The sequence below is a fragment of the Eulemur rufifrons genome, chromosome 2 (genome assembly GCF_041146395.1).
Source record: "Eulemur rufifrons isolate Redbay chromosome 2, OSU_ERuf_1, whole genome shotgun sequence".
In the NCBI taxonomy this organism is placed as follows: Eukaryota; Metazoa; Chordata; class Mammalia; order Primates; family Lemuridae; genus Eulemur; species Eulemur rufifrons.
In genome coordinates, this window is record NC_090984.1 from 16,551,442 (window position 1) to 16,576,825 (window position 25,384).

General features: G+C 55.5%; 1 protein-coding gene across 4 annotated transcripts; it reads right to left on the reverse strand.

Annotated features, from left to right (window-relative positions):
• Nucleotides 1-826: 826 nt before the first annotated feature.
• On the reverse strand, nucleotides 827-25,107 carry ANKRD24 (ankyrin repeat domain 24). 4 transcript variants are annotated; one of them, XM_069497365.1, is made up of 21 exons: nucleotides 25,072-25,107; nucleotides 16,887-16,973; nucleotides 16,663-16,793; nucleotides 16,497-16,585; nucleotides 15,387-15,451; nucleotides 14,822-14,879; nucleotides 13,798-13,868; nucleotides 13,501-13,607; nucleotides 13,137-13,322; nucleotides 12,620-12,659; nucleotides 11,992-12,072; nucleotides 11,792-11,899; nucleotides 11,052-11,096; nucleotides 10,868-10,966; nucleotides 9,185-9,257; nucleotides 8,839-8,957; nucleotides 7,125-8,699; nucleotides 3,915-4,082; nucleotides 1,770-1,895; nucleotides 1,105-1,170; nucleotides 827-904 (listed from the first exon to the last, which is right to left on the reverse strand). In XM_069497365.1, exons 1-21 carry the CDS (start codon nucleotides 25,105-25,107, stop codon nucleotides 827-829), a joined length of 3,408 nt encoding a protein of 1,135 aa, XP_069353466.1. The 4 variants fall into 4 exon arrangements, with proteins under 4 accessions (XP_069353466.1, XP_069353457.1, XP_069353474.1 ...); XM_069497356.1 differs by having other exon boundaries at nucleotides 14,780-14,879; XM_069497373.1 differs by lacking the exon at nucleotides 16,887-16,973.
• Nucleotides 25,108-25,384: the final 277 nt, after the last annotated feature.

Sequence of the window (25,384 nt, forward strand, 5' to 3'; positions counted from 1 at the left end):
CCCAGGCGCAGACTGCGGAGAGACTCACTGACCACCGAGATGGGCACGGACCGACCCCTCTGTCCCTTGCCCTGGAAGATGCAGGGACGCAGCTGCCACCGGGGGTAACCGGGACTCCAGGGACCCGCCAGCTCCTGCCTGCCCTGACACCCAAGGAAACCCCCTGGGGATTCCTGGCCACATTCCTGTGTCCCCTCCAGGAACCAGAAAGCGCCCAGAAGCCTGTGGGGATTTCGGGGGGACTTGCCGAGGGGCGGGGAGGCTGGGGGCAGGCGGCTCCCACCAGGGCTAGGTTTGGGGTTCGGAGGTGAATTCCCAGTTCAGGCGCAAGCTCAGATCTCATCGTTCTTTTAACATTTGGATATTTTGTTCGTCGTGGATATTATTTTGCACCCGTTTTGCCTTTTTTTAAAATACAGCGTTCAGATGGGATTTATCCTCATGACTGAGTCTGTGGCTGGGGACGTTGGGGGGGTGAGCGCTCCCTGCTCCGGCCCGCCCCCCTCCCGTCCTCGCAGCAGGAGCCCAGCAATCAGGCGATGACACACCTGTCCTGTGCATGGTATGCTTTTATTCCTGGGGTGGCGTCTGGTGACCGGGTGTTGGTGGGGGGGTGGGGGGACAGAGGGACTCACAGGTTCTCCGGTCGTGGGGGAGGGACAGTCAGGCCCTGGGGCTCAGCGTGCAGGGACTGGGTGGGGCAGTCGGCAAGGGACCCAGGCTGGTTTCCCAGTGCACAAGCCAGGCACCCCGCGGGGCCAGGGGACGCTGGTCTGAGAGGGGCCTGGGGCTCCACGCGGGGGTAGCCAGAGTGGCCGCTGCCCTCTCAGCGGCCTTGAGCCTGGAGCCGCTGCATCTGCACAATCTGGCTGAGGATGCGCTGCACGTCTTCATCCATCTGGCCCTGGGGCGCCGGCAGCAGAGAGAGACCCTGGTGCACCTGCCCAGGTTCCCCCGTCGGCCTCACCCCACTCCCGCGGACCAGGGCAGCCACCAGACAGGTTCCAGTAGGACCAGCAGGGGAAACTGAGGTCCCCAGAGCAGTCGTGGCGTGCCCAAAGCCAGGCGGGCACCGGGAGACGGTCCTGGGAGCCAGCGACTCACCTGAATGGCGTAGAGGAGGTGGCTCCTGTACAAAGCCACCACGGCACTGTGGTCCCTGGAAGACTCCTGGAGGAATGGGGGAAGGGCACTTAGATAAGCAAGACCCGCCCCCATCAAAACTCACCAAAATGCCCCCTTTGCACCCAAGCCTTTTTTTTTTTTTTTTTTTTTTTTTGAGGTAGGGTCTCACTGTGTCACCCAGGCTGGAGTGCAGTGGCATCATCATAGCTCACTGCAGCCTCCAACTCCTGGGCTCAAGGGATCCTTCTGCCTCAGCCTCCCGAGTAGCTGGGACTACAGTTGCGTGCCAATGCACCTGCATAATTTTTCTACTTTTTGTAGAAATGGGGTCTCACTACATTGCCCAGGCTGGTGTCAAACTCCTGGCCTCAAGCGATGCTCCCACCTCGGCCTCCCAAAGTGCTAGGATGACAGGTGTGAGCCACTGCGGCTGGCCTGGGGCCTGCATTTTGAGGGCATGCACCAGGGTGACAGCCAATTGCTAAAACATGGGAGTATTTTCTGGCCACGGCTTGAATGTATACCCCCACACACATCCTGCCCACCCCAGTCCCTCTCCTGGGCTCTCCGCCCTGTGCTGTGCTGGGTGGCAAAGATTCTGACACCCCTACCCCGACACTGCCTGTCCCCTGCCCCAACCTCACCTCCAGTTGCTGCTGCAAGGCCTTCACCTGGTCCCGCAGGGCCTCCGTCTCGGGAGTGGCCGGGGCAGCCGTCTGCTCCTTCAGAGCCTCCTTAAGACTGAAGACTTCTTTGGAGAGTTCTGTGATCTGGGGGTGGAGACAAGGGTCAGCGACCAGCCTGGGCCCAGCGCTGGGGCCTGGGGACCTCCCCAGGGCAGCACCAGGTTAGCAAACTCCGGCCCGAGGGCCACGTCCAGCCCACCCCCTGTTCTCCCACGGCCCCCTAGCTAAGGATGGTTTCCACATTTTTAAATGGTTGCAGGGGGGCAGGGGAAATGTCAAAAGAAGAATTGGATTTTGTGGTGCATGAAAATTATATCCAATTCACATTTCTGTGTTTATTTTTTATTTATTTATTTTTTTTTTTGAGACAGAGTCTCACTCTGTTGCCCAGGCTAGAGTGAGTGCCGTGGCATCAGCCTAGCTCACAGCAACCTCAAACTCCTGAGCTCAAGGGATCCTCCTGTCTCAGCCTCCCGAGTAGCTGGGACCACAGGCATGCGCCACCATGCCCGGCTAATTTTTTCTATATATATTTTTAGCTGTCCATATAATTTCTTTCTATTTTTAGTAGAGATGGGGTCTCGCTCTTGCTCAGGCTGGTCTCGAACTTCTGAGCTCAAACGATCCGCCCACCTCGGCCTCCCAGAGTGCTAGGATTACAGGCGTGAGCCACCGCGCCCGGCCCACATTTCTGTGTTTATAAACAAAGTTTTATTGGCACAAGGCCATGTCTATTCGTTTGCACGCTGTCTTGTGGCTGCTTTCACGCCACCGTGGCAGAGTGGGGTAGTCGCGCCAGAGACCAGCTGCCCCGTGGAGCAGAAAATATCAACTCTCTGGCTGTTTACAGAAAATGACCCTGCCACACCCCCTCTTGGGGTCTTCCACCTGTCAGTGGAGGCTGACGGGACAGCTGGGCCAGAAACCACCTGGCCGGCTGGACTCAGGTTGATGCCCTGGGTTTGAGTCCCTCCTTTACTCCTCTCTCAAGGGTGACTACGGGAGGATGATCTAACCTCTCTGAACCTCAGTTTCCTCATCAGTAAAATGGGGAGAATCACGATTCTTGCTTTAGTGGGTTGCTGGCATCCTGCACTGAGATTGAATTTAGACTGTGTGGCAAACAGTAGGCACTTAATAAATGCTGGGCCTTATTATTACTAGAGATCAGAGGTTCTCAACCACCAAGGGCCATTCACTCCCTGCCAGGGGATACTCGCTGATGTCTGGGGACGCCTGTGGTTGTCACACTGGGGGTGGTCCTGGCATGGGGTGGGTGGAGGCAGGGACGCTGCTCAGCACCTGCAGTGCCCAGGACGGCCCCGCCCCAGAGAGTGATCCGGCCCCAATGTTCACAGCGCAGAGGGGAGGCAGCACGCTATACATAAACCCTAATCCTAATGCCAATTTTGCCCTCATTTTACAAAGCAGGGATCTGAGGCTCAGAGAGGGGGAGCGACTTGTCCAAAGTCACACAGCAAGTTGGAGCCGGGTGATTCTTTATGCTGAAGTGTCTGGGGCTCTGGGGGTCACATCTCCTGTTCAGTGACATGCTGTGTGACTTCAAGCCACTCACTTCACCTCTTGGAGCCTCAGTTTGCTCATCTGGGAAATGGAGACAAAAATGTTTTCTGGCTTTTAGAGTTAGGGGGAGATTAAAAGCGATAATGTATGAAAAATACTCGACCCAACAACTGGAGGCTGTAGGTATCATCATCATCATCGTCGTCATCATCATCATTATTTAAGAACAGAACTTGGGTGTGTGGGTTCAAACCCTGGCTGAACCATTGCAAGGCTGTGTGACCTTGGGCAAACAGCTTCACTTCTCTGTGCCTAAGTTTCCTCAAATGGGGATAATTAAAGCACCTGTCTTATGGGAACTGAATGTGAGGGTTAAATGCCGTAAGTCCATATTAAATGTCCATGTGTCTGACTCATCAGAAGCCACAGCTAAGTCCCCTTCCTATTCTATGCCTCAGACTCCCATCTGGAAAATGGGCTGATTTTTCCAAGACCTTTTCAGCGGGGACATTCTTAGAATCCCTCAAACCTCCGCTGAGCAGGGGCCCCCCGACTGGGCATGGGAGAAGGGGAGCCCACCTTCTTGTCCTTCTCCTTGGCCTTGTCCAGGGCCTCCTGGGCACGGCTCTGGGCCTGGCGTGCTCGCTCGGCCTCGGCACGTAGCCCGCGTAGCTGCTGCTCTGCCGTGGCCAGCTGGGCTTCTGCTGCGTGGCGCTCGCTCTTCATGAACAACGCCTCCCGCTGCACCTGCGGGCCAAGCCCATGTGTGACTCTCAGACATTTGGACCCCAGGGTTCTGACCCTGCGACTTTGGCCTAAGGACATTCCAGCCCACATTGATCCCCTTGGTCCTGTGAACATTCTGACCCTGCCATGTACTTCTGGGCTACTAGCTGTGTGGCCTTAGACAAGTGACTCAACCTCTCTGTGCCTCTGTTCCTTTATATGCAAAACAAGAACAACAGCCCCACTTCACAAGGATAAAATGATCGAATACAGAGAATATCTATAGAACACTGCCTGGCACAGGTAAGCATTATATTTGAGTTGGCATCATGATTATTATGCAGCTGTACCTCATTTCGTTGCGCTTTGCAGATACTGCATTTGGTACAACTTGAAGGTTTGTGGCAACCCTACAACAGGAAAGTCTATCGCAGTCATTTTTCCAACACCATGTGCTTACTCTGTCAGCATTTTTTAGCAATAAGGCATTTTTTTTTTTTTTTGAGACAGAGTCTCACTTTGTTGCCCGGGCTAGAGTGAGTGCCGTGGCATCAGCCTAGCTCACAGCAACCTCAAACTCCTGGGCTCAAGTGATCCTCCTGCCTCAGCCTCCCGAGTAGCTAGGACTACAGGCATGCACCACCATGCCCGGCTAATTTTTTCTATATATATTTTAGTTGTCCATATAATTTCTTTCTATTTTTAGTAGAGACGGGGTCTCACTCTTGCTCAGGCTGGTCTCGAACTCCTGACCTTGAGCGATCCACCCGCCTCGGCCTCCCAGAGTGCTAGGATTACAGGCGTGAGCCACCGCGCCCGGCCTAATAAGGCATTTTTAAATTAAGGTATATACTTTTTTTTTTAGATATAATGCGATGCATACTTAATAGATCATGGTATAGTGTAAACATAATTTTCATATGAACTGAAAACCAAAAAGTTCGTGTGACCCACTTTATTGTGATATATGCTTTATCGTGCTGGTCTAGAACTGAGCCTGCGATATCCCTGGGGTATGTTTGTAATGACTTAGTGTTATCAGCAATGTTCTCTTCTCTGCCAGTGGAGTGAAGGTTTGTAGATCTCATACAACACAAAAGAAAAAGTTGATGACTACATTTTCACAAAAATATCAAGATTGGAGGAAAGTTTATTTGTGAAATTTGATAGTTGCAGGAGATTGGCCTTGAAATGATAGCTCCAGGGAAAACAGGGAACAACCAGATTTTCCAATTAGAAAGGATTGGCTACATAGTAACAATTTTTAAAAAAATCAGATATATAAAATTTACCCTACAAAGAAGTTATCATGGTTAGGGAAAAAACATGAAGATGGGAATGATTTAGTGGAACTGTGAACTCTAGAAGTAGACTGAGGATTTAAGGGGCTTAAAAGAGTGTGTCTTGGCTGGGCGTGGTGGCTCATGCCTGTAATTCTGACATTCTGGGAGGCTGAGGCAGGAGGATCACTTGAGCTCAGGAGTTCGAGACTAGCTCGAGCAAGAGTGAGACCCCGTCTCTACCAAAATAGAAAAATTAGCTGGGTGTGGTGGTGCATGCCTGTAGTCCCAGCTACTCGGGAGGCTGAGACAGGAGGATCGCCTGAGCCCAGGAGTTGGAGGCTGCAGTGAGCTATGGTAATGACACCACTGCACTCCAGCCTTGATGACAGAGACCCTGTCTCAAAAAAAAAAAAAAAAAAAGAGCATGTCCTTGGAAACACAATAAGTCTGCTACCATTTACCAATCACTTGTACCAGTGCCTGTCCTAAGTAATTTATAGAAATAAACCCATTTAAACCTTACACAAGGAGTAGGAACTATTATTATCTCCCTTGTACAGATGAGGAAACAGTGGCACAGAAAGGAAAATTCTTTCCTGACGACAATGAATGAACGTAGGTTCTTATTCCCATATTTGTTAAACAGCTGCCAGTTTGCTTGTTTTTTAAGAAAAGAGATGGAGTCAAAAGCTCCACCATCAGAGACAAAAAAAAAATTCCCTGGATAAAAAAAACAAAAAACACAAAACCCAAAAACCTCAGCATCAGAGTCCACTGGGTTGAAAATAATGAGATTTAAAAAATTCCCTGCTCATAACACCCTCCTTCCAGAATGGTCAAAGGGTCAAACATGATCACAAAGAGCACTTTTATGACAAGGTTAAACCACTCAGCTAAGAGGAAAAAAACAAAAACAAAAATAAAAAAACTGCAGGGTCAAAATGACCCCAAGAGAAAATGAACATTAGGTAAAAATATCAGGGCAAAACAAAACAAAACACCAATTTACTGCTTACAAAACAGCTGTGATCACTGACCCCTACCTCACACCATAGACATAAATTACAGAGGAATCGTGGACATCATTGTGAAACTAAAACAATAAAGATGCTAGAAGAAAACCTAGGAGAACAGCTTCACAAGCTTGAGATAGACAAAGGTTTTTATAAACAGATCCCAAAAAGAAGTTAGCCATTTAAAAAAATGATAGTGTTGGCCGGGCGCGGTGGCTCACGCCTGTAATCCTAGCACTCTGGGAGGCCGAGGCGGGTGGATCGCTCAAGGTCAGGAGTTCGAGACCAGCCTGAGCAAGAGCGAGACCCCGTCTCTACTAAAAATAGAAAAAAATTATATGGACAACTAAAAAAATATATATAGAAAAATTAGCCGGGCATAGTGGCGCATGCCTGTAGTCCCAGCTACTCGGGAGGCTGAGGCGGTAGGATCGCTTGAGCCCAGGAGTTTGAGGTTGCTGTGAGCTAGGCTGACGCCACGGCACTCACTCTAGCCTGGGCAACAAAGTGAGACTCTGTCTCAAAAAAAAAAAAAAAAAAAAAAAAATGATAGTGTCAAAATGGCCAAAGATCGTTAAAAAAGCAGACACAAGTTGAAACACCCAGGTCAAGACAGCTGTGGGGTCAAATGTCCACCTGGAAACACTGGCAGAGTCAAACATCTGTTCAACGCAAACCAATGGGGTCAAAACATCCCACGGCCGCAGGGTCAAAACAGGCCACCAAGTGGCCACTGGGTGAGCTGTGTGGGGGCTGGGCATGCTCACCTGGAAGACCTCGGCGCTGGTCCTCTCGTGCCGCCGTCCCAGCTCTTCCAGCTGCCCCTCCAGCCGGGCCACGTCAGCCTGCAGCGCGCCCACTATACGTTCGTGCTCCGAGAGTGCCACGCTGCCCACACGCTCGCGCTCCAGCTCTGCCCGCAGCCGGGCGGCCTCCTTGCCTGTGGCCACCACCTCCTGCTCCAGACTGGCCGCCCGGCCCCGCAGCTCAAGGGCCTCCTCCTGCAGCCGGTGGTGCTCGGAAGCCGGCACCGCAGACTGGCGCAGGGCCTCGGAAGCCTCACGCAGCTCTGCCAGCCCCCGCCGGGCCTCCTCGCAGGCTGCGGCCAGCTCAGCCACCCGGGCCTCGGCCGCATCCCGCGCGCGGCCCAGCTCGGCGGCGGCGGCCCGCTGCTGCTCCCCCGTGGCCGCGGCCATAGCCAGCTGCTCCCGCAGCGCCTCCAGCTCCCGGCTCTGCTCCAGCCGCACCTCCTCCCGCTGGGCCAGCTCTGCCCGCAGGCCCCGGGCCTCCTCCTCGGCCAGCAGCCGGCCGGCCCGGGCCTCGTCCAGCCAGGCTGTGGCCGCCTCCAGCTCCCGCAGGCGGGAGTCCCGGTCTCGGAGGTCCTCCCGGGCCTGCTCCAGGGCCGCCCGCAGCTGGGCTGTGTCGCTGCCGCGGCCGCTGCCTCCACTGATCCTGCTGCCCTCAGCCTCGCGCACCCGCTCCCGCAGCCGGCCCGCCTCGGCCTCTGCGGCCTCGCACTTCCCACGGGCTGCCTCCAGCTCCGTGGCTGCCTCTCGCTCCCGCTGCCGGAGGGCCTCCTCCAAGCCACGAATCCTGGTCTCCAGCTCCGCTTGCAGCTTTTCCGAGGCCTCGGCAGCACCAGGGTGCAAGATAGGGCCAGCGGGGACTCCCGGGGCTGTGGCCTCTAACCCCGTGGACCCCGCATCTGTGGCGTCTACTCCCGTGGCCTCCGCAACTGTGGCCTCAGAGCCGGTGGCCTCCATGTTTGTGGTCTCTGTGCCCGTGACCTCTGTCTCCCCAGGACCCACTCCGTTGGTCTGCATTTCTGGTTTTCCTGCTTTTGTATTCGTGGCCTCCACTCCTGTGGCATCTGAACCACTGGCCTCAGCTCGCGTGGTCTTAGTTTCAGTGTTTCCTTCCCCTCCCACGGCCTTCATTCTGATGCCCTCAGCCCCCAAGGATTTGGTTTCTGTGGTCTCGGTTCCCGTGGATCCAGCTTCCAAAGTCCTGGCTTCTGTGGTTTCGACTCCCGCGGCCTTCTCATCTGTGGTCTCGGTTCCATTAACTTTGGTTTCTGGAGTGGCAGTGCCATTGAGCTCCGTGTCTGTTGGGCCGTTTTCGGTGGGCTTGGAGCCTGCACCCTCACCGTCCCTGCAAGCTGCCTCCTCTTCCCCAGAGACCTCCCGTGTCTGCAGCTGCCTCAGTACCCGCAGGGCATCGGCGTGCTGCCTGCGCAGCTGGTCAAACTCGGCCCGGAGAGAGTCGTAGAGGGCCAGAGGGATGACCTCGGTGGGACCAGCCACCTCCATCTGCGACTCGTCCTTCTCAAACTCCTCCAGGATCTGGGCAGGGGAGGCAGGCAGGCAGGGGTTGAAGTGGCCACAGGGGCACAGGGCGGCCTCACCACCTTCCCTGCCCACCCCAACCCTGGGGAACAAGCCCTCAGCTCCTTGGATCTGTCGCCGGCCTCAGTTTCCCCACCTGGACCTTTTCCATCAGTTCCCGGTTCTGCCTGGTGAGTGCAGCCACCTGCTCTTGCAGTGAGGCCAAGCGCTCCTGGGCTGACGGGCTTAGCCGCCTGGACAGCGGTGCCTCGGCCCCTGGAGAGGGGCGCAGAGTCAGGACCCAGGGTCCCAGCCACAGGGGACAGGAGCTGGGGGTCCGGAGTGGTGGGTCAGGTCCCCCAGGGCAGGCTCGGGCAGGTGAGCGCAAACCTCCCTCCCGGCTTCAAATCCTCCCGCACCTGTAGGTCAAAGCTCTGTCTCCCAGGGCCCTGGGGCCAAGGCGTGTGGAGGTGCAGGGGGCATCGACAGGGGCGGCGGCTCACCTGGGAAGTCGGGCAGCTCGCCCTCCTCATCTTGCAGGGTGGACACGTCATAGCTGGTATTCTCCCGCTCGTTCTGGGGGTGGGAGCACAGCGGCTTGGGGTCCTGGCCCCTACCCTGTGTGTGCCCCGCTCAAGACTCCAGAGCGGACTAGGCTGTTCCCAAGTATGAGTAGCTGTGTTTGGCCCACACATATTTACTAAGTGCCTACTACGTCCCTTGCCCATTTTTTAACCGGGTTATTTGGTTTTTTGGCTACACCGATTTATATGACTTCCTCACATACTTTGGATATTAACCCCGTATCAGACATAGGGTGTTCCTGCCTCCCCCAGCTTCCTGGGACATGTGCGGTGGACGCTTCCCTCCTGGCTGGGGGAGGCCGGGGCAGGTGTGGTCAGGTGGTTGTGCGTGTGCCTGTCTGCGTGAGTGGGCATCCATGCTATCCGTTCTGCACCCAAACAGCTTGCCGTAGGTGTGTTTCTGATTACATGTGTGGGTGTAGTTTTGTGGGTTTGGACACTGTGTGTGTTCTTGTGACTGTGTGATTACATGCTTGTGTTTTATTTTATTATTATTATTATTTTTTTTTTTTTTGAGACAGAGTCTCACTCGGTTGCCTGGGCTAGAGCACCGTGGCATCAGCCTAGTTCACAGCAACCTCAAACTCCTGGCCTCAAGCGATCCTCCTGCCTCAGCCTCCCGAGTAGCTGGGACTACAGGCATGCGCCACCATGCCTGGCTCATTTTTTCTATATATATTTTTAGCTGTCCAAATCATTTCTTTCTATTTTTAGTAGAGACGGGGTCTCGCTCTTGCTCAGGCTGGTCTCGAACTCCTGAGCTCAAACAATCCGCCTGACTCGGCCTCCCAGAGTGCTAGGATTACAGGTGTGAGCCACCATGCCCAGCCTTATTTTATTATTATTTTGAGACAGGGTCTCACTTTGTCGCCTAGGCTGGAGTGCAGTGGCGTCATCATAGCTCACAGCAACCTCAAACTCCTGGGCTCAAGCAATCCTCCTGCCTCAGCCTCCTGAGTAGCTGGGACTACAGGTACCACCACCACGCCTGCTGGTTTTTCTATTTTTAGTAGAGATGGGGTCTCACTCTTGCTCAGGCTGGTCTCGAACTCCTGACTTCCAGTGATGCTCCTGCCTTGGCCTCCCAGAGTGCTAGGATCACAGGCGTGAGAGTGTGCAGGGTCGTTTGAATGTGTCTGTGCATGTGTGTGTGCACGAGTATGGTTGTCTGTATGCATATATGCTTCTGTATTTATGCGTTTTGGGATCCGTTTGCCGTGTGTGCATGCACGTGTGGTGTGTCGTCTGTGGAGTGACTGAATGAGGAAGCTTTGCCCGATGCGTGTGTACACACGCGTGTACGATGCACGCGTGAGCGTGAGAGGGTGTATTCACGGGTGGCTTCTTGTGTGTCCGTAAACTGTGCGTTTGTGGGTGCACTTGCTGGTGTCCGTGCAAGATTGTGTGTCTATGAGCATGAATGTACACGTGTTTGGAGAAGTGTCCCATATGTGTACATGTGTGCTTGTGGGTGTGCGTCTGTGTGTGACTGTGGGTTTGTGCGTGCGCATGTGTATGAGGCCATGTGTGTTCTGGTGTGGCTGTCATGCCACCGCGGCAGGACGGAAGCCCCCCTCGCCTCACCCCGCCCCTGCTCCCCACCTCCAGCAGCGACAGGCGGCTCTGCAGACTCTCCACCTCGCGCCCCAAACTCTCTTTCTCCTCTTGCTTCTCTGCAAGCAGTTGCTGCAGCTCCTGCACCTGGGGGCAGGTGGTGGCGGCTCAGCCAGCTCCCAGGGGACAGCCCGGGCTCTGGAGGCTGGCCCCGCCCCTGCTTCCCGCCTACCTGCCTCTCCAGGCTGTGCAGGGAGCTGGCCTCCGCCTCTGGTGGCTGACAGAGACAGAGGGGACAAGGGGTTGGACTGGGGCGAGGGCCCCCAGCCCTACCACCTGCTTCGCAGCCTCTATTCCACCCCAGATGTCCCTCCTGCCCACCCACGCATGCCACATGCATTCATTGAGCACCACTGTGTGCCAGATACTATTCTGCCTGCCCACTCATTACTAAGTATTGAGTGCCTACTGTGTGCCAGCCATTGCTCTGACTGTTCACTCAGTATTTATCAAGCACCTACTGTGTGCCAGACACCATTCTGCCTGCTCACTCATTACTATTTATTGAGCACCACTGTGTGCCAGACACAATTCTGCCTGTTCATTCCTTACTGAGTATTTATTGAGCGCCTGCTGTATGCCAGACACCATTCTATCCACTCATTCACTCAACAGGTTTTTGCAGAATGTCGACTTTGGGGCAGACCCTGTTTTGAGCCATTCATTCATTCATCCATCCATTCACTCACTCACTCACTTGACTATTCCTTCATCCAGTAAGTATTTATCAGGCATCTACTGGGAGCCAGGCACCCACCACCGCGTCTGCCCTCAAGGCTTACAGTCAAATGGGGGCACGTGATTGGGGACAGAGTGAGGAAGTGGAGGGAGGGAGGAGGGGCGGTAGGAGAGGGAGGAGGAGCTTCCCCGCTCCCAGGCTGGGCCCCAGGCCTGTCTCTGCTGCCTCCGAACCTCCTGCTTTGTCCGTTCCTTGTGCTGTTCCAGGCCCCGGATCTTCTGCAGGAGGCGGCCCCGCTCCTGCCGCAGCCTCACGATCTCTTCGTAGGCATCTCGGTCATCCTGTCCCCCGCCCCCCCACCTTTAGCAGAGGCCCAGGGCTGCCATCTGGGGGGCTCTCCTCCCCCGTCCCCCAAGGCTGGGGCATCTCTCACCGGCACAGGGATGCTGGCGGGGGGTTGGGGCGCCTTCCGCTTCTTGGGAGCCCCTCGCTTTTCATGGCTGGACACAGAGTTCTAGCGGGGACGGAGAGTAGGGACAGAGTGAAGGGGGCCCTTGGGAGCCACGCCAGCTCCCCATCCACCCAAATAAGCCGGCCGGCCCCCCTGACTTCCGGTGAGGCCTGAGAGAGTCCCTGCCGCCCTCTGGTCCTTCATGCCTGAGAGTCCAGACCTTATGCTTTTCTCTGCCCCTCGCGCTGCACTTCCCGCAGCTAGACAAGATCGTCTACAAGTTTGCTTTTTCCTTCCCTGTGGCGCTCAGATGCTATCAAACTGAGAGAGGGCAAGAGACCAGACCTGCCCTTCCCTGAGGACCCCAGCCCATGATTTGTCCCCATCACCCGCCGCCCCAGTTTCTCACTCACTCTGGGAGTTACGCTGTGCATGCTGCCGCCACTTAGTGACAGCGTACCCTGAAGACAGCATTCTCTTCAAACAGGGTTTCCCAGGTGTCACTCTGGGACAGGGGTCCACCTCTTTCTTCTCTCCCAGAGCTCGGGGCGAGGGGGAAGTAGGTGTGCGCAGGGAGGGGAGGACTCACCCACCACACAGGGACCCGTACCTGAGATGACGCTTCGCCCGAGTCATCCTCTGGGAGGGCAGGGGACAGAGGGAAGCAGAGTCAGGCACTCTATTCCCAGCCCCGGGAAGGGCATTAATGCACCCAGGGGATGTGCAGGGTGCTCCCCGTTCCTCAAGAAACGGGACTTTCAAAGGAGAAACCCAACACTTTGGCAGAACGCTGCAAGGAGGGGCCTTGAAACTCTCCGAGGGAGAGACCCGAGGCACCTCCATGGTGGGGCGGGCGGGGGCGCCAATTCTTAGGAAAGGCAACGATCTGAGAATAAGGTTGTCCCAGGAAAGCAGGGCGCCCCCCCCTCAACTGCTCTAACTGCCCTGGCCTTCCTTGAAACTGTCCTGCGTTTCAGGAGCCCTGGAACCTCCTAGAATGCAGCTAATGGGGGACACTTGAAACTATTCATGCTAAGGAAAGAAAGGGGAGACAAGAAACTGCCTAGAAGGAGATGTGGGGGTGCACACAGTGCTTGAAATGGCTTCCAGGCGGGGCTTGCGTACCGCTGGGTGGGGAGGGGCGCTGGGTGGCCTCCTGCAGGAGGTGAAGGATGAGTTTGTCCCCTGCCAGGGCGCCGTAGTGAGCCGCGTCCTGTCCTAGTGCGTCAGTGATGCCCGGCTGGGCCCCACCCTGGAGCAGCACCTCCACAGTTTCGGGGCTGGCCCCCTCACAGGCCAGCATCAGGGCCGTCCTGCCAGGGGAGGGGCTACTGAGGAGGTGAGAACATCCCCCCAGACCCCCACATCCTCCTCAACACCCATGCCAGGCTGGGGAGAGAAAGACAACTAGATCCCCCACTCAGAGAGGTTGAGAGACTTGCCCAAGGTCACACAGCACACAGTGGACTAGCTGAGAGGGGAGACGCATACCTGCCTTGCAGGTCCTGGTCATTCGCGGCAGCCCCCTGCTGCAGGAGGAGGCGGCACAGATCTGTGTGACACATCTGAGCTGCTATAATGAGGGGCGTTGCACCTGACTGGTAGGGAGGCGGAGGGATGAGACGGCATGAGAAGCTGACCCCCAGGGAGATAGGGAAGCCTAGACGGTCACCCTTGAGCTGTGCCCCAACCTTTCTCAGGCTTTACAAAGGGAGCTTGGGATGCTGCCACTTGGTGGCAGTGTACCTCAGGTGTAGTAGCTTTCCCAAAACGATCCCAGAAGCTCACCCGATCGCGGGGGTTCAGATGTGCCTTGAAGGAGCAGAGCATCTCTGAGCAGGACAGACAGCCCCCAGCCGCTGGAAGGGAGGAAAGGAGGGAGAGCAGGGGCAAGATGGTCCACTGTGGTTCCCTCCTAAAGTGGAAGTTTTCACCGATTCTCATGTATTTCCTCTTTTTTTGATTCAACCGGCATTTATAGCACACCTACTGCGTGTCACAGTGGATGCAAGGAGGCTCACCAACAGGCTGCTCAGCTGAGACAAGAGCACAGCCCCTGGAATCCCCGGGTTTGAATCCCAGCATGTTAAGGTACAGTCTAAGTACAAGGATCCATTTTTCAGTCAACAAACTCTATCTTAATACCTGCTGTGTGCCTGAGGGATTATGGGGTTTTGTTTGCCGCTGTATCTACTGCACTTAGAACCGCGCCTGACACATAGTAGGTGCTCAACAAGTGTTCATGGAATAAAAAAAAACCAACGAGCTTCCGTAGTGTGACCAGAGGCATCGCTCCCACTAGGTGGCAGCGTACCCCAACTGCAGGGGATTTTTACCCAGTGCCCAAAAACCCCAAAGCAAACCCAATTTTTATTGTGTTTCCAAAAGAACTGACGTTTCTGGAGGGCAAAGGGGTGTGGGTTGGATGGTTACGAAGGTGCTGGCTGCCTGGGCCTTTGGCCTTCCTCAGAGCCCCTAGGAGTTCCTCAAAGGAAATGAGCCCCCGGGCACCTCCCCTCATGCCCGGAAAGGCACGGAGTTCAAATAGGCTGTGGTTTGGGGTCTGACGACCTGGATCCCCTACAACGTACTGCTGTGGGCAAGTGACAGAGCCTCATGTAGCCTCCCCTGTCCAATGGGCTGACAGTCTGAGGCTCAAAAGATGTCTGGGACTCAGGAGGCGCCCCCTGCCTGCCACACAGTAGGTAAGGCAGGAAGGCTCACCGCAGGTCTGCAGGGTCCCGGCTGGAAGAGTCCCCAGGCCCGGCACCCTCTGGACCACAGTGGGCAGGGAAGGGCTGCCCCCACCTACCTGCATGGTGCAGGGCGGTCCACCCACTGCTGTCCACGACGTCCACCACGCAGGAGGCCTGGGGAGGGGGCGAGGCATTTGAGGTAGAGCCGTCCCTCCTCCTAGCCTGATTTCTCTAGGACCCCCTCCCCTCCCCCTGCACTCTGCCTCCTCTTCCCCCCGCCCACCAGCCCGCCCTGCAGAGCCCACCTCCTCACAGACCCCCAAGTGACTCTCTTTGCTTTCATGAGAGTTGGTGAGAAAGAGGGAGTAGCTGGGAGCTTGAGGAGTAGCTGGGAGCTCTGAGAGTGGCCGTGGCTGAGAAAGTTCCTATGGTTTGGGGAAAAAAGGCAGCTCAGGAAATATCCGGTATCGGGAGTATACCTTAGGTGGGAGAAGTATCTGGAATGCTCAGAGAGTATCTGGTGATCCAGGGAGTAACTGGGGCTCTGGAGTAAGAGGGGCCAAGGACTATTTGGATTTGCAGAGCATCTGGGGGTTCAGGGAATTACTGGAACTCAGGAGTAGTAGGGGCCAATGGAGTATCTGGGGTTCAGGGAGTATCTGAGGGAAGAAAGGAAATGACCTGCAGCAGTTGCTTCAAGCACTGTGGGTGCCCATACTTGGCAGCTAGGTGGAGAGCGTTGTAACCTGAAAGGGAGAGGAGATTTACTAGAGGCCCAGACACTCAAGGAGCTCCCAGCTGCTCCCCAAGCAATGTCAACTATTGGCAATGAGTTTCCCTGTGTCTAGCAAGTCCCCAAACCCCCGGTACGTCTCAAAGTCATGCTACTTCCTGTGGCCAGAGACTCTCCAAGACAATCCCATCCCAGCAACACTCCATACCCACCTACTCCTCAAGCCCTATTACTTCAGCTACTCCTCCTGTCCTCAGCTACTCTATATAGTCAATTACCCCAAAGCTCTGCCCCTCACGATCCACAGTATTCTATATATCCCTGCTAATCCAGATCCGTTGTACTTCTGTGTGCCATTCATGTCCCTGTTTGAAACTCTACGAATCCCCAGCCACTCTGTATATCCGGCCTGCTACGCCCACTGCCCCGAAGCTTCCAAGAAGGCTGTGCCCCATGCCTAGTTACCTCCCGAGCCTCCACTGCTCACCCTGGCCAAGCGTTTTATCTCAGTTATTCCCACAGGTCCCCGGTGAAGTCATACATCCAGATTCTCCTTTTGCCCCAGCTACTCCCAGAGCTCCAGCTACTCCCATGAACCCAGCTTCTCCCCCAAACTCTGAGTACTTCCCTACTTCAGTCCCTTCCTTGCTTTCAAATACTTCCACAGCCCAGATGCACCTCACGTCCCAGCTCATCCCAGGATACCAGCTATCTCCCAAGCCCCGGGCTCCTCCTCTGCCTTGGTCACTTTCTCAGAAACCTCTCCAAGCCCAGCTACTTCCCTGTTCCAGCTACTTCCTCTAACTCAACTACCAGTTGGGTTCTAGTTACTCCCCATCCACAAATTGTCGACCCACCTTGTTTGGTGCCAGCCACAGTCTCTGTCCTTGGGTAACCACAGTCTGACATGCCCCAGGGGGCAGTGGAGGGGTGAAGGGAATCCCCCTTTTACAGCAGGGAACACTGAGGCCTTGAAGCAGGGCCTGGCTAGACCTCCAGTCTGGGCACCTGGTCTGAGTTCTTCCCTCCCGACCCCCCAGGGACCCGGCTGGCAGTACCTGCCCCATCGGTGCTCATGACATTGGCGCCGTGTGAAAGCATCACCTCTAGACAGCTGCCCGCTCCCCTCATGGCTGCCAGGTGGAACCTGCAGGTCAGAGGTCAGGGGTCAGCTGCAGGGTGGCCTCCCCTCAGCCATGCCACTCCCAGGGCATGGGCACTCACGCGGACTTGCCCTCGGGGTCCAGCTTCGTGGGCACCAGCCCCTTGCGAGAGATGAGGGCAGCCACCCGGGCTGCGTCGCTGTTCTCCACAGCCTGCAGCAGCCTCTCGTCACTTTTGCCCCAGTCTTGGCTCTGTGGGGCACACCCAGGGGCACATGGGCAGGGTCGGCCGCTGCCCCCTCCCCGCTGCCCCTGCTCTGTCACCGCCCACCCCTGGGCACTTGCCTGGCGCCTGCCTCTGGCTGCCGGCTTCGGGAGCGGGCAGGGGCCGCAGGGTGGGCAGGAGCCGAGGTCAGTGGGGCTGAGTCGCAGCTGCAGGGGGAGGCTGTCCTGGGTGGGGAGCCTTGGACAGGGTCCCCAAGCCTGTGCCCCCCAGCATCTGCCCCCAGGCCCATCACCCCAGTTGTCCCCCCAAAACCTATTGCCAGGATCATCCCATTAAACCATCCCCTGAGCAGCCCCCAGCAACTATTTCCAAAACGTTGTCTCCATTTAAAGACCCCAACTCCATCGTTACTGAAAAGCCCCCTTTGCAAACTCACCCAAAAACTGATCCTTTTCCAAACTGCCCTCCACATTCTCCCCATCTCAACCCCTAAAAGTCCCTCTCAAGGTTGCTCGGAACCATCCTTCACCATTTGTCTTTCCACAACTGCCCCTGAACTGCCACACTGTCCCCCAAGTCCCAAGGCCTGCCCCCACAAACTATAGCCTGAAATGCCTTCCAAAATGTCTCCACCAAATGTCTCCCTGAAGTGACCCCAAAACCCTCCAGTGGTCCCCAAAACTGTTCTCCAAATGGCATCGTCTCTTCCCAGAAACGGCACCCCAAAATAGTCTCTGACTTGTGCCCCCAAAATGACCCCACGTCTGCAAAACGTTTTTCTAAAACTGTCTCCCCAAATGCCCTCTAAATTCTCCTAAATGTCCCCATCTGTCTCAAAACTTTCTCCAAAGGTCTCATCCATCCCCCCTCAAAGCTGTCCCCAACCTCAGTCCCCCTCCCCCGCCCATCTGTCTGGAGTTTGGCGGGGGGCGAGCGCTGCGCGGCTGGGGGAGGGGAGGGGAGAGGAAGGACCCGCGCCCCGCGCTCCCTCCCGGGGCCCTACCGCGAAGGAGGTGGCCGCGCACAGGCACAGCTGCTTCATGGCGGCGGCCGGGCTCCCGGGACTGGCCGGAGGGGCCGGGGGAGCGCGGGAGGGGCCGCGGGAGGGGCCGGGCGCCCCGGAGCTCCGCCCCCCACCCGCCCGGGCGCCGCCCCTCCCCCGCGCGCCCCACCCGAGCCCGCGCACCCCCTCCCCCACGGGGTGGGGGGAGTGCCGGGGAGCGGGGCTGGCTCTGGGGGAGGGGCCGCCACCCTGGCCCCACCTGACCTTGTCGACACCCCGCAGGCGGCCGGGCGCTCCTCCTGGGGACCTGGCGTCCATCGCCACCTCCTGGAAGCAGGCCGGGGGCGCGCAGGTGTCTCCTGGCTTGGCACCCCAACATTCAGCGCCGCTCCCTGCGGCCGGGCCACCCCGGCTGTCGCTCACGCACCTTTGCCCTCATTTGCACGTTCATTCGTTCACCCATTCGCCCACTCATTCACCCTTTCCTTCACTCATTCATTCATTCGCTCATTCTTTCGTTCACCCATTCATTCGTTCACCCATTCATTCGCCTTTCCTTCAAGACTCATTCATTCTTCACGTATTCATTCGTTCACCCATTCATTTGCCCATCCATTCGTTCGCCCATCCATTCATTTGCTCATTCGGTTGTTCACCCATTCATCATCCATTCACCCCTTCGTCCATTCACTCGCTCATTCATTCGCCCATTCATTCTCGCGTTCATTCGTTCATCTGTTCATTCACTCATTCATTCTTTTGCGTGTGCGCACGGGGCAGGGGTGGCTCCGTGAATCCAGGTGCTCAGACCTGCACCTGAATCCAGCGCCCCGCCCCCGCCTTTCCTACCTACGTGCCTGGGCCCAGACACTTACCTGCTCTGGACAGCACTTTGCTCCCCTGAAAAATGGGCTTCATAATAAACAGTTCCTACCGCGGGGGCTACGGGGGGGGGGGTCGCAGAGAGACACTATTTGCTCACAGGCAGGGCGCAGCGGAACCGTGACTCCTTCATCAAGGAAAGACCCAGCTGGGCTCTGACATGCCCTGTGTTGGCTGGCGCCCATCCTCTGCTCAGTTTGTCTTTGTCCCTGCAGGGTCCCCGGTGCCTGGAACAGCATGTGGCACACAGCAGATGCTTGACAAACGTGCGATCAGGTGAGAATTTTGGGGTGAGGCTCCTTCATGCACTAAACATTGATTGAGCACCTACTGGATGCCAGGCCTGGAGGCGCAGCAAGAGCACAGCCAAGGTCCCCAGCGGCCTGTGCCATTTGCTCACGTGGTTGGCACTTTAGAAGGAGCCCTGGGCCCTGGGGACGGGGATGCCAGGTGATGGGTGTGTGAGGGCAGGAGGGGGCAAGCCAGGTAGCAAGAGGTGTGGGGCTGGGCAGGACTCAGGGGGTGACATGTGGGGGGTGGGGGAGACAGACTCAGGGTGACGGGTCTTGGGAGGACCTGTTCGCCTCCAACTTGGGGGCTGGGAGGGAGCCCCTTGAATGGGGGGATACTCAGTTTAGTTCAAACCCCACTGGGTGTCGAGGGGCCTGGTGGGAGTCCAAGGGAGATGCCCAGTTGGTGGCTGGACCGTGGGGTGATGGCCCAGAGAAAAGGCCATGGCTGGTGTGGCCCGTCCACTGTGTCAACACGGCTGCAGGTTCACAAAGGGGAGAAGCCGGCAGATGGGGAGAGGTTGGGATTACAGGACAGAGAAAGGACTCGAGAAGAAATGATGTCTCCCAGAACCTGAATTTAACAGCAACGCCCCAGCAGATGGGCGGCAGGCGGCAGGGGGAGTTGAATCCATTTTGGTTATTTCATACCTGCTGTGTGACCCTGGACCAGTCACTTCCCCTCTCTGGGCCTCCATCTCTCAACTGCTAAATGGGACAGATTATAGAACAGGCACCACAGAGCCGGGTTCCTCCACTGAGGCACTGTTGACATTTGAGGCCAGGTCGCCCTCTGGGGTGGGCCGTCCTGGGCACTGCAGGTGCTGAGCAGCGTCCCTGCCTCCACCCACCCCGTGCCAGGAGCACCCCTGAGTTGCGACAACCAAAAATGCCCCAGATGTTGCCAAGTGTCCTCCCCACTGACACTGCTGGCTTAGAGCTGGGCGTGGTCTGTGATTATTCTTAGACACCTTTTCGCAGGAGGATGGAGGCTGGGGTCTAAGGCAGGTAAATGGAGAGCTTGGTGTTGAGGGGTTCTTTCTCCTCCTACCTTTGGGGTGGGGCAGGGGGTCCTCCTGGCTTGTCCAGAGAGGGACTTACATGGATCTCCTGGCTCAAGATTTCCCACTGTCCTCTCAACCTGTCCTCCCAGGTGTTTTACGAGATCAGACCGAATGCCCCTCCGGGCCCATGAAGGCGCACCAAGGGCACCGCCATGCCCCCGGCCCAGGGGCTTGGGCCAAGTCCTGGCATCACCCCTGACCCACCCCCACCCCACACCCAGTCCCCCAGTGGAGCCCACCGGCTGCAAACTGTGTCCCAGTCTCTGCCTTCTTGCCCCTTCCAGGGCCACCGCCTTGGTCCATCCCCATCACTGCGACTCCACCCCTGGGACACATCCTCCCTGGCCCCCAGCCTCTGTCCTTGTCCCCTCTCGTCCCTCCTCCACCAGCTTCCTATAAAGCCCGCATTAGATCTCTGCTCTCTCCTGCTCAAAAGCCTCCGGAGACCTCACTCAGCATAAACGGCAAACCGCTCACCGCTGCCGAGATCCTGCCTGGTTTTGTACAGAGAATGGTTTTTAACGGTGGTTATGGTTGGGGGAAAAATCAATCAGAAGGAGAAAGATCCCTCCTGACACGTGAAAATGATCTGAAATTCACATCTAAGGGGCCATAAAGAAAGTTTTATTGGGACAGACCCCTGCTTATTTATCTATACGTAGCCAGTGGCTGTCGTCAGGCTGCAGTGACAGAGCTGAGGCTGGTCTGGCCCTTTATAGGAAGAAGTTTGCTGACACCTGCTCCGAACTGTCCCCCCCTGCCAGCTGCCCGAGCTCAACTCCTTCTCCGAACACCCCTTAATAAGGCTTTCTTTTACCTTCATTGCTTGTGTCACCACTTGACTAAGATACTATGTATCTTTTGACAAATATTCTGTTTCCTCCTGGTGTCTCCCCTAGAATGTCACCTCCCCAGGGGCAGGCATTCTTGTCTACCTTGGTCACTGCTGTATCCCACGCAGGACAGGCTATAGATTTTGCAGGGCCCAGTGCAAAGTGAAAATAGGAGGCCCCTTGTTAAAAGAAATTATTAAGAATTCCAAGATTTGGGCCGGGCGCGGTGGCTCACGCCTGTAATCCTAGCACTCTGGGAGGCCGAGTCGGGTGGATCGCTTGAGGTCAGGAGTTCGGGACCAGCCTGAGCAAGAGCGAGACCCTGTCTCTACTAAAAATAGAAAGAAATTATCTGGCCAACTAAAATATATATAGAAAAAAAAAATTAGCCGGGCATGGTGGCACATGCCTGTGGTCCCAGCTACTCGGGAGGCTGAGGCAGGAGGATCGCTTGAGCCCAGGAGTCTGAGGTTGCTGTGAGCTAGGCTGATGCCACGGCACTCACTCTAGCCCAGGCCACAGAGTGAGACTCTGTCTCAAAAAAAAAAAAAAAAAAAAAGAATTCGAAGATTTGGATGCGCGTGGTGGCTCAGGCCTGTGATCCCAGCACTCTGGGAGGCCGAGGTGGGAGGATCGCTTGAGCCCAGGAGTTGGACGTTGCTGTGAGTGAGAGTGACACCACTGCACTCCAGCCTGGGCAACAGAGTGAGACTCTGTCTCAAAAAAAAAAAAAAAAAAAAAAGAATTTCAAGATTTGGAGAGCAGAGAGTTATATCAAGGGTACGACCCTTGTAAGTGTGGGTTCATGAACCTGAACTTGATCTTGCTACAGCAGGGCCTGGCACACAGTAGGTGCTCAATAAATGTGTTGAACAAATTAAAGAAGTAGAGACTTGAAAATAAAAATGAGAGAGAGAGAGAGACTGACATTCTAGGAAGTATTGAGGTCTTGGAGTCTACGAATCTCTACCAACCCCAATCTTCCCACTTGCCGGATTTTCCTGACACGGAAATAAGGCCAGAGGTTGAGGGGCATCTGGGGAGCAGGTGCAAAGCTCCCGATAGCTCCTATGCTATGGATGGAACACTGAGCCCCAGAGATGGCCCAAGAGGACTCGGAGCAAGCAGCGCCACCAGTTGGGGCACTAAACAGCCTGTGTTAGGGACAAAGGAAGGAGCAGGGAGCAGAGGCGCGGTGGCTGCCTAGCAGGGAGGGAAGGAAAGGTCCGCAGGAGACACAGAGGCAGGGCCCCCGCAGTCACGGGTGTTTGCTATCTTCCCCTGAGGTTGCTGAACAAAAGCTGAACTTGACTCCCAGCTGCCTGCCTGGAAATCCGAGAAGGGCAGGTGGAGGGGGGACAGCCAGGTGCCCGGGGAGGGGAGGGAGGAGAACAATCTCCCTGCCCCCCAGCACACATAGGCCTCCCATCTGCTGCGACATCTCCAGCCCAGCCTGGCCCGACCCCAGCTCCCCAGCCCTCTGAGACCCTCACACCTGTGTTGAGGTTTAACACCTGCCCCGCCCCCCTCCGAACTTGACTTTGCGCCCCCCCACCTCACCCCCACTTCGCCATAGCAAACATTTCAAAACACACCCGTGTCCCAAAGGAGGTGTCTTTTTAAGCTGCACACACTTTTTGAAAGATCTGATTGAAATAGGTTTGCTTTCGAGATTACACAATTACACGGTGTGGTTTACCACCGGCTACCACCTCGCAAGGATTCTTGGGGAGCGATGTGAGTAATGTTGACCCTTGGACAACACGGGTTTGAGCTGCGCGGGTCCCACTCGTACGTGGATTTTCTTCTGCCTCCTCCAGGCTTCAGACAGCAAGAGCCACCCTCCTCCTCCTTCTCTTCCTCCCCCTCCTCCTCCTCTTCCTGCCCCTCCTCCTCAACTTCAACTTCATGAACAGTAAATCTATTTCCTCTTCCTCATTATTTTCTTAATAACATTTTCTTCAACTTACTGTATTTTAAGAGTTCGGTAGAGGCACACACAACATGCAAATCCGTGTTCACCAACTGTTTATGTTGGCAGTGAGGCTCCCGGTCACCAGGAGGCTGTTAGTAGCTAAGTTTTTTTTGGGGGGGGGGTCAGAAGTTTTGGCTGTGCGGAGGGTCCGTGCTCCTAACCCCTGCATTGTTCAAGGGTCAACTGTAATTGAGGGGTGAAAAATTTTAGGAACACTCCACAGTGAATGAAGCTGAGCTAATGCCACATTTTATAGGTCAATGAACCATTTCTCTCTCCCTCTCTGTCTTCAGTCAATGTCCTCCCCTCCCACGCCCTGGCAGATCGTGTCCATAGTAACACAGCCCTGGGGGGAGGCAGTTGTATCACTTTCTAGCTGTGTGACCTTGAGCAAGTGTCTTAACCTCTCTGGGGTTCTTTTCCTCATCTGTAAAATGGGGATAATAAAAGCTCCTACCTCATAGCATTGTTGTGAGTTTTAAACAGCTAACAACTGCAAAGCATATCGTAAGCTCTTTATAATGTCCAAAAAGAAATAAATAAAAATAAACTAAATAAAAAGGAATTCAATGGTGTTAAATTAAAACATTTTTAGCCAGGTGCAGTGGCTCAAGCCTGTAATCCCAGTGCTTCGGGAGGCCAAGGTGGGAGGATCGCTTGAGGCCAGGAATTTCAGACCAACCTGGGCAACATAGCGAGACCCCATCTTTACAAAACATAGAAAACTTGACAGGGTGTGGTGTGCGCCTGTAGTCCCAGCTACTTGGGAGGCTGAGGTAGGAGGATTGTTTGAGCCCAGGAGTTGGAGGCTGCAACGAGTTATGATGACACCACTGCACTCCAACCTGGGCAACAGAGCGAAATCCTGTCTTTAAAACCTTTTTTTTAATTTAAATAAAATTAAAATACATAGTAAAATGAATGGGAACATTAAAATTAATGCATAACTGAAAATAAATAAAATAGTAAAATAAACTAAATCAGGTAAACTAAGAAAAGCCACAAAGGCGTCATGACATACCCAGAGTCCTCCAGGACATTGGGGACAGAGGAAGGATTCCAACCCGGAGCCACCTGACTTTAAATCCGGGCTTGTCACACTGGCGCCTCTTTTTGGCTTTCTGACCTCTGCCCTGCCAAAAGATTCTGCTCATTGTGCTCATGAACCAACCAGTCCAGTCCAGCCTCCGAACCACTGCCCACACTCATCCTCACCACACTCCTCGTGTGCCTTTGCTTGTCCTTCCAGCCTCTGCCCCAGCCTGCCTCCTCCAGGCAGATGCCCTGATTGCTCTGGAACAGGTAGGATGGGGAGGCCACATCACATGTCGGAAGGACCAAAGGCTCTGAAATGAGGCGTGTGTGGGTATGAATCTCTCCTTCACCCCTTTGCCTTGTGATCCCGAGAGGTGAGTTAACCTCTTGACACTTCAGTTTCCTCGTGGTTGTCAGTGCGAAGTCAAATCAATAAAGGATGCCAGGGAAACCAGCTCGATGGACCTCAGAGCCTTTGCACTGGCTATTCCACCCGCCTAGGATGCAATTCCTGCAAATATACACACCACACCCTCCCTCTTCTGATCTTTGCTGGAATGTCACCTAGGGAAAGTGACCTCTTTAAAACTGCGACCCTCTCCCCTGCCCTAGACGCGCCGATTCCCTTCCCTGCCGCATTTCTTTGTCTCCACGGCACAAATTAAACTTTTTCACTCATTTATCTTGTTCAGTGTCCATCTCCCCCACGCGGCTGTCAGCCCCACGAGGCCAAGGATTGTTGTCTGCCCTATTCCTCTGAACCCAGAGCCGCACCCGACATACTAAAGATTTGCTGAGTGAACACTCAAAAGCAGGAGACCAGGGTCCCCAAGAAAGCAGATACTTGGAAAAGCAAGCGGTCACTGTGGCTGGGGACAGCCGAGATCCACTGGAGAGGTGGTGTTGGGGCAGATCCCGAAGGGGGAGGGTTTCATGGGCAGCCATGCAGGGGGAGGGTGGCGCAGGGGGAGGGAACTGGCGGGGCAGAGGCGTCGTGGCTGGAAAGCTGGCTCAGGACAGCAGGGGGCAGCAGAGAGGGCCGGGAAGACAGGTGTGTGGAGGCTAAAAGGCGTAGACAGCAACCTGGGGGTGGTGAGCAGAGAGGGCCCTGGTCACATCAAAGATGAATTCAATGACAGGCAGGAGACGACAGCCCAAAGGCCAAGCCCTGGGAGACAGGAGCATCAGCCGGTATCCAGCACCTTGGTGGACTCAGACTCACCTCTGTCTTCTTAAATCGCGCCCGGAGGGTCTTCATGGCCAGCGTTCCCTGTTTCTCCTCGTCCCAGGCCACCTGCGGATGGGCAGGGGTTGCAGAGGTAAGGAACACCAGTCCTGGTGGGTGGAAGGGTTGGCTGCTTCCTGTCCTCGAAAGGACCTGGCTCCTACAGCAGGACATAGACCCGCTCCGTCTCCTAACTGCTGTGTGTCCTTTGGCAGGTTCCTTGTCCTCTCTGAGTCTCACTACTTCATTTATATGAAGAGGGAGATAAGCATTTTTTTTTTTTTTTTGAGACAAGGTCTCATTCTGTCGC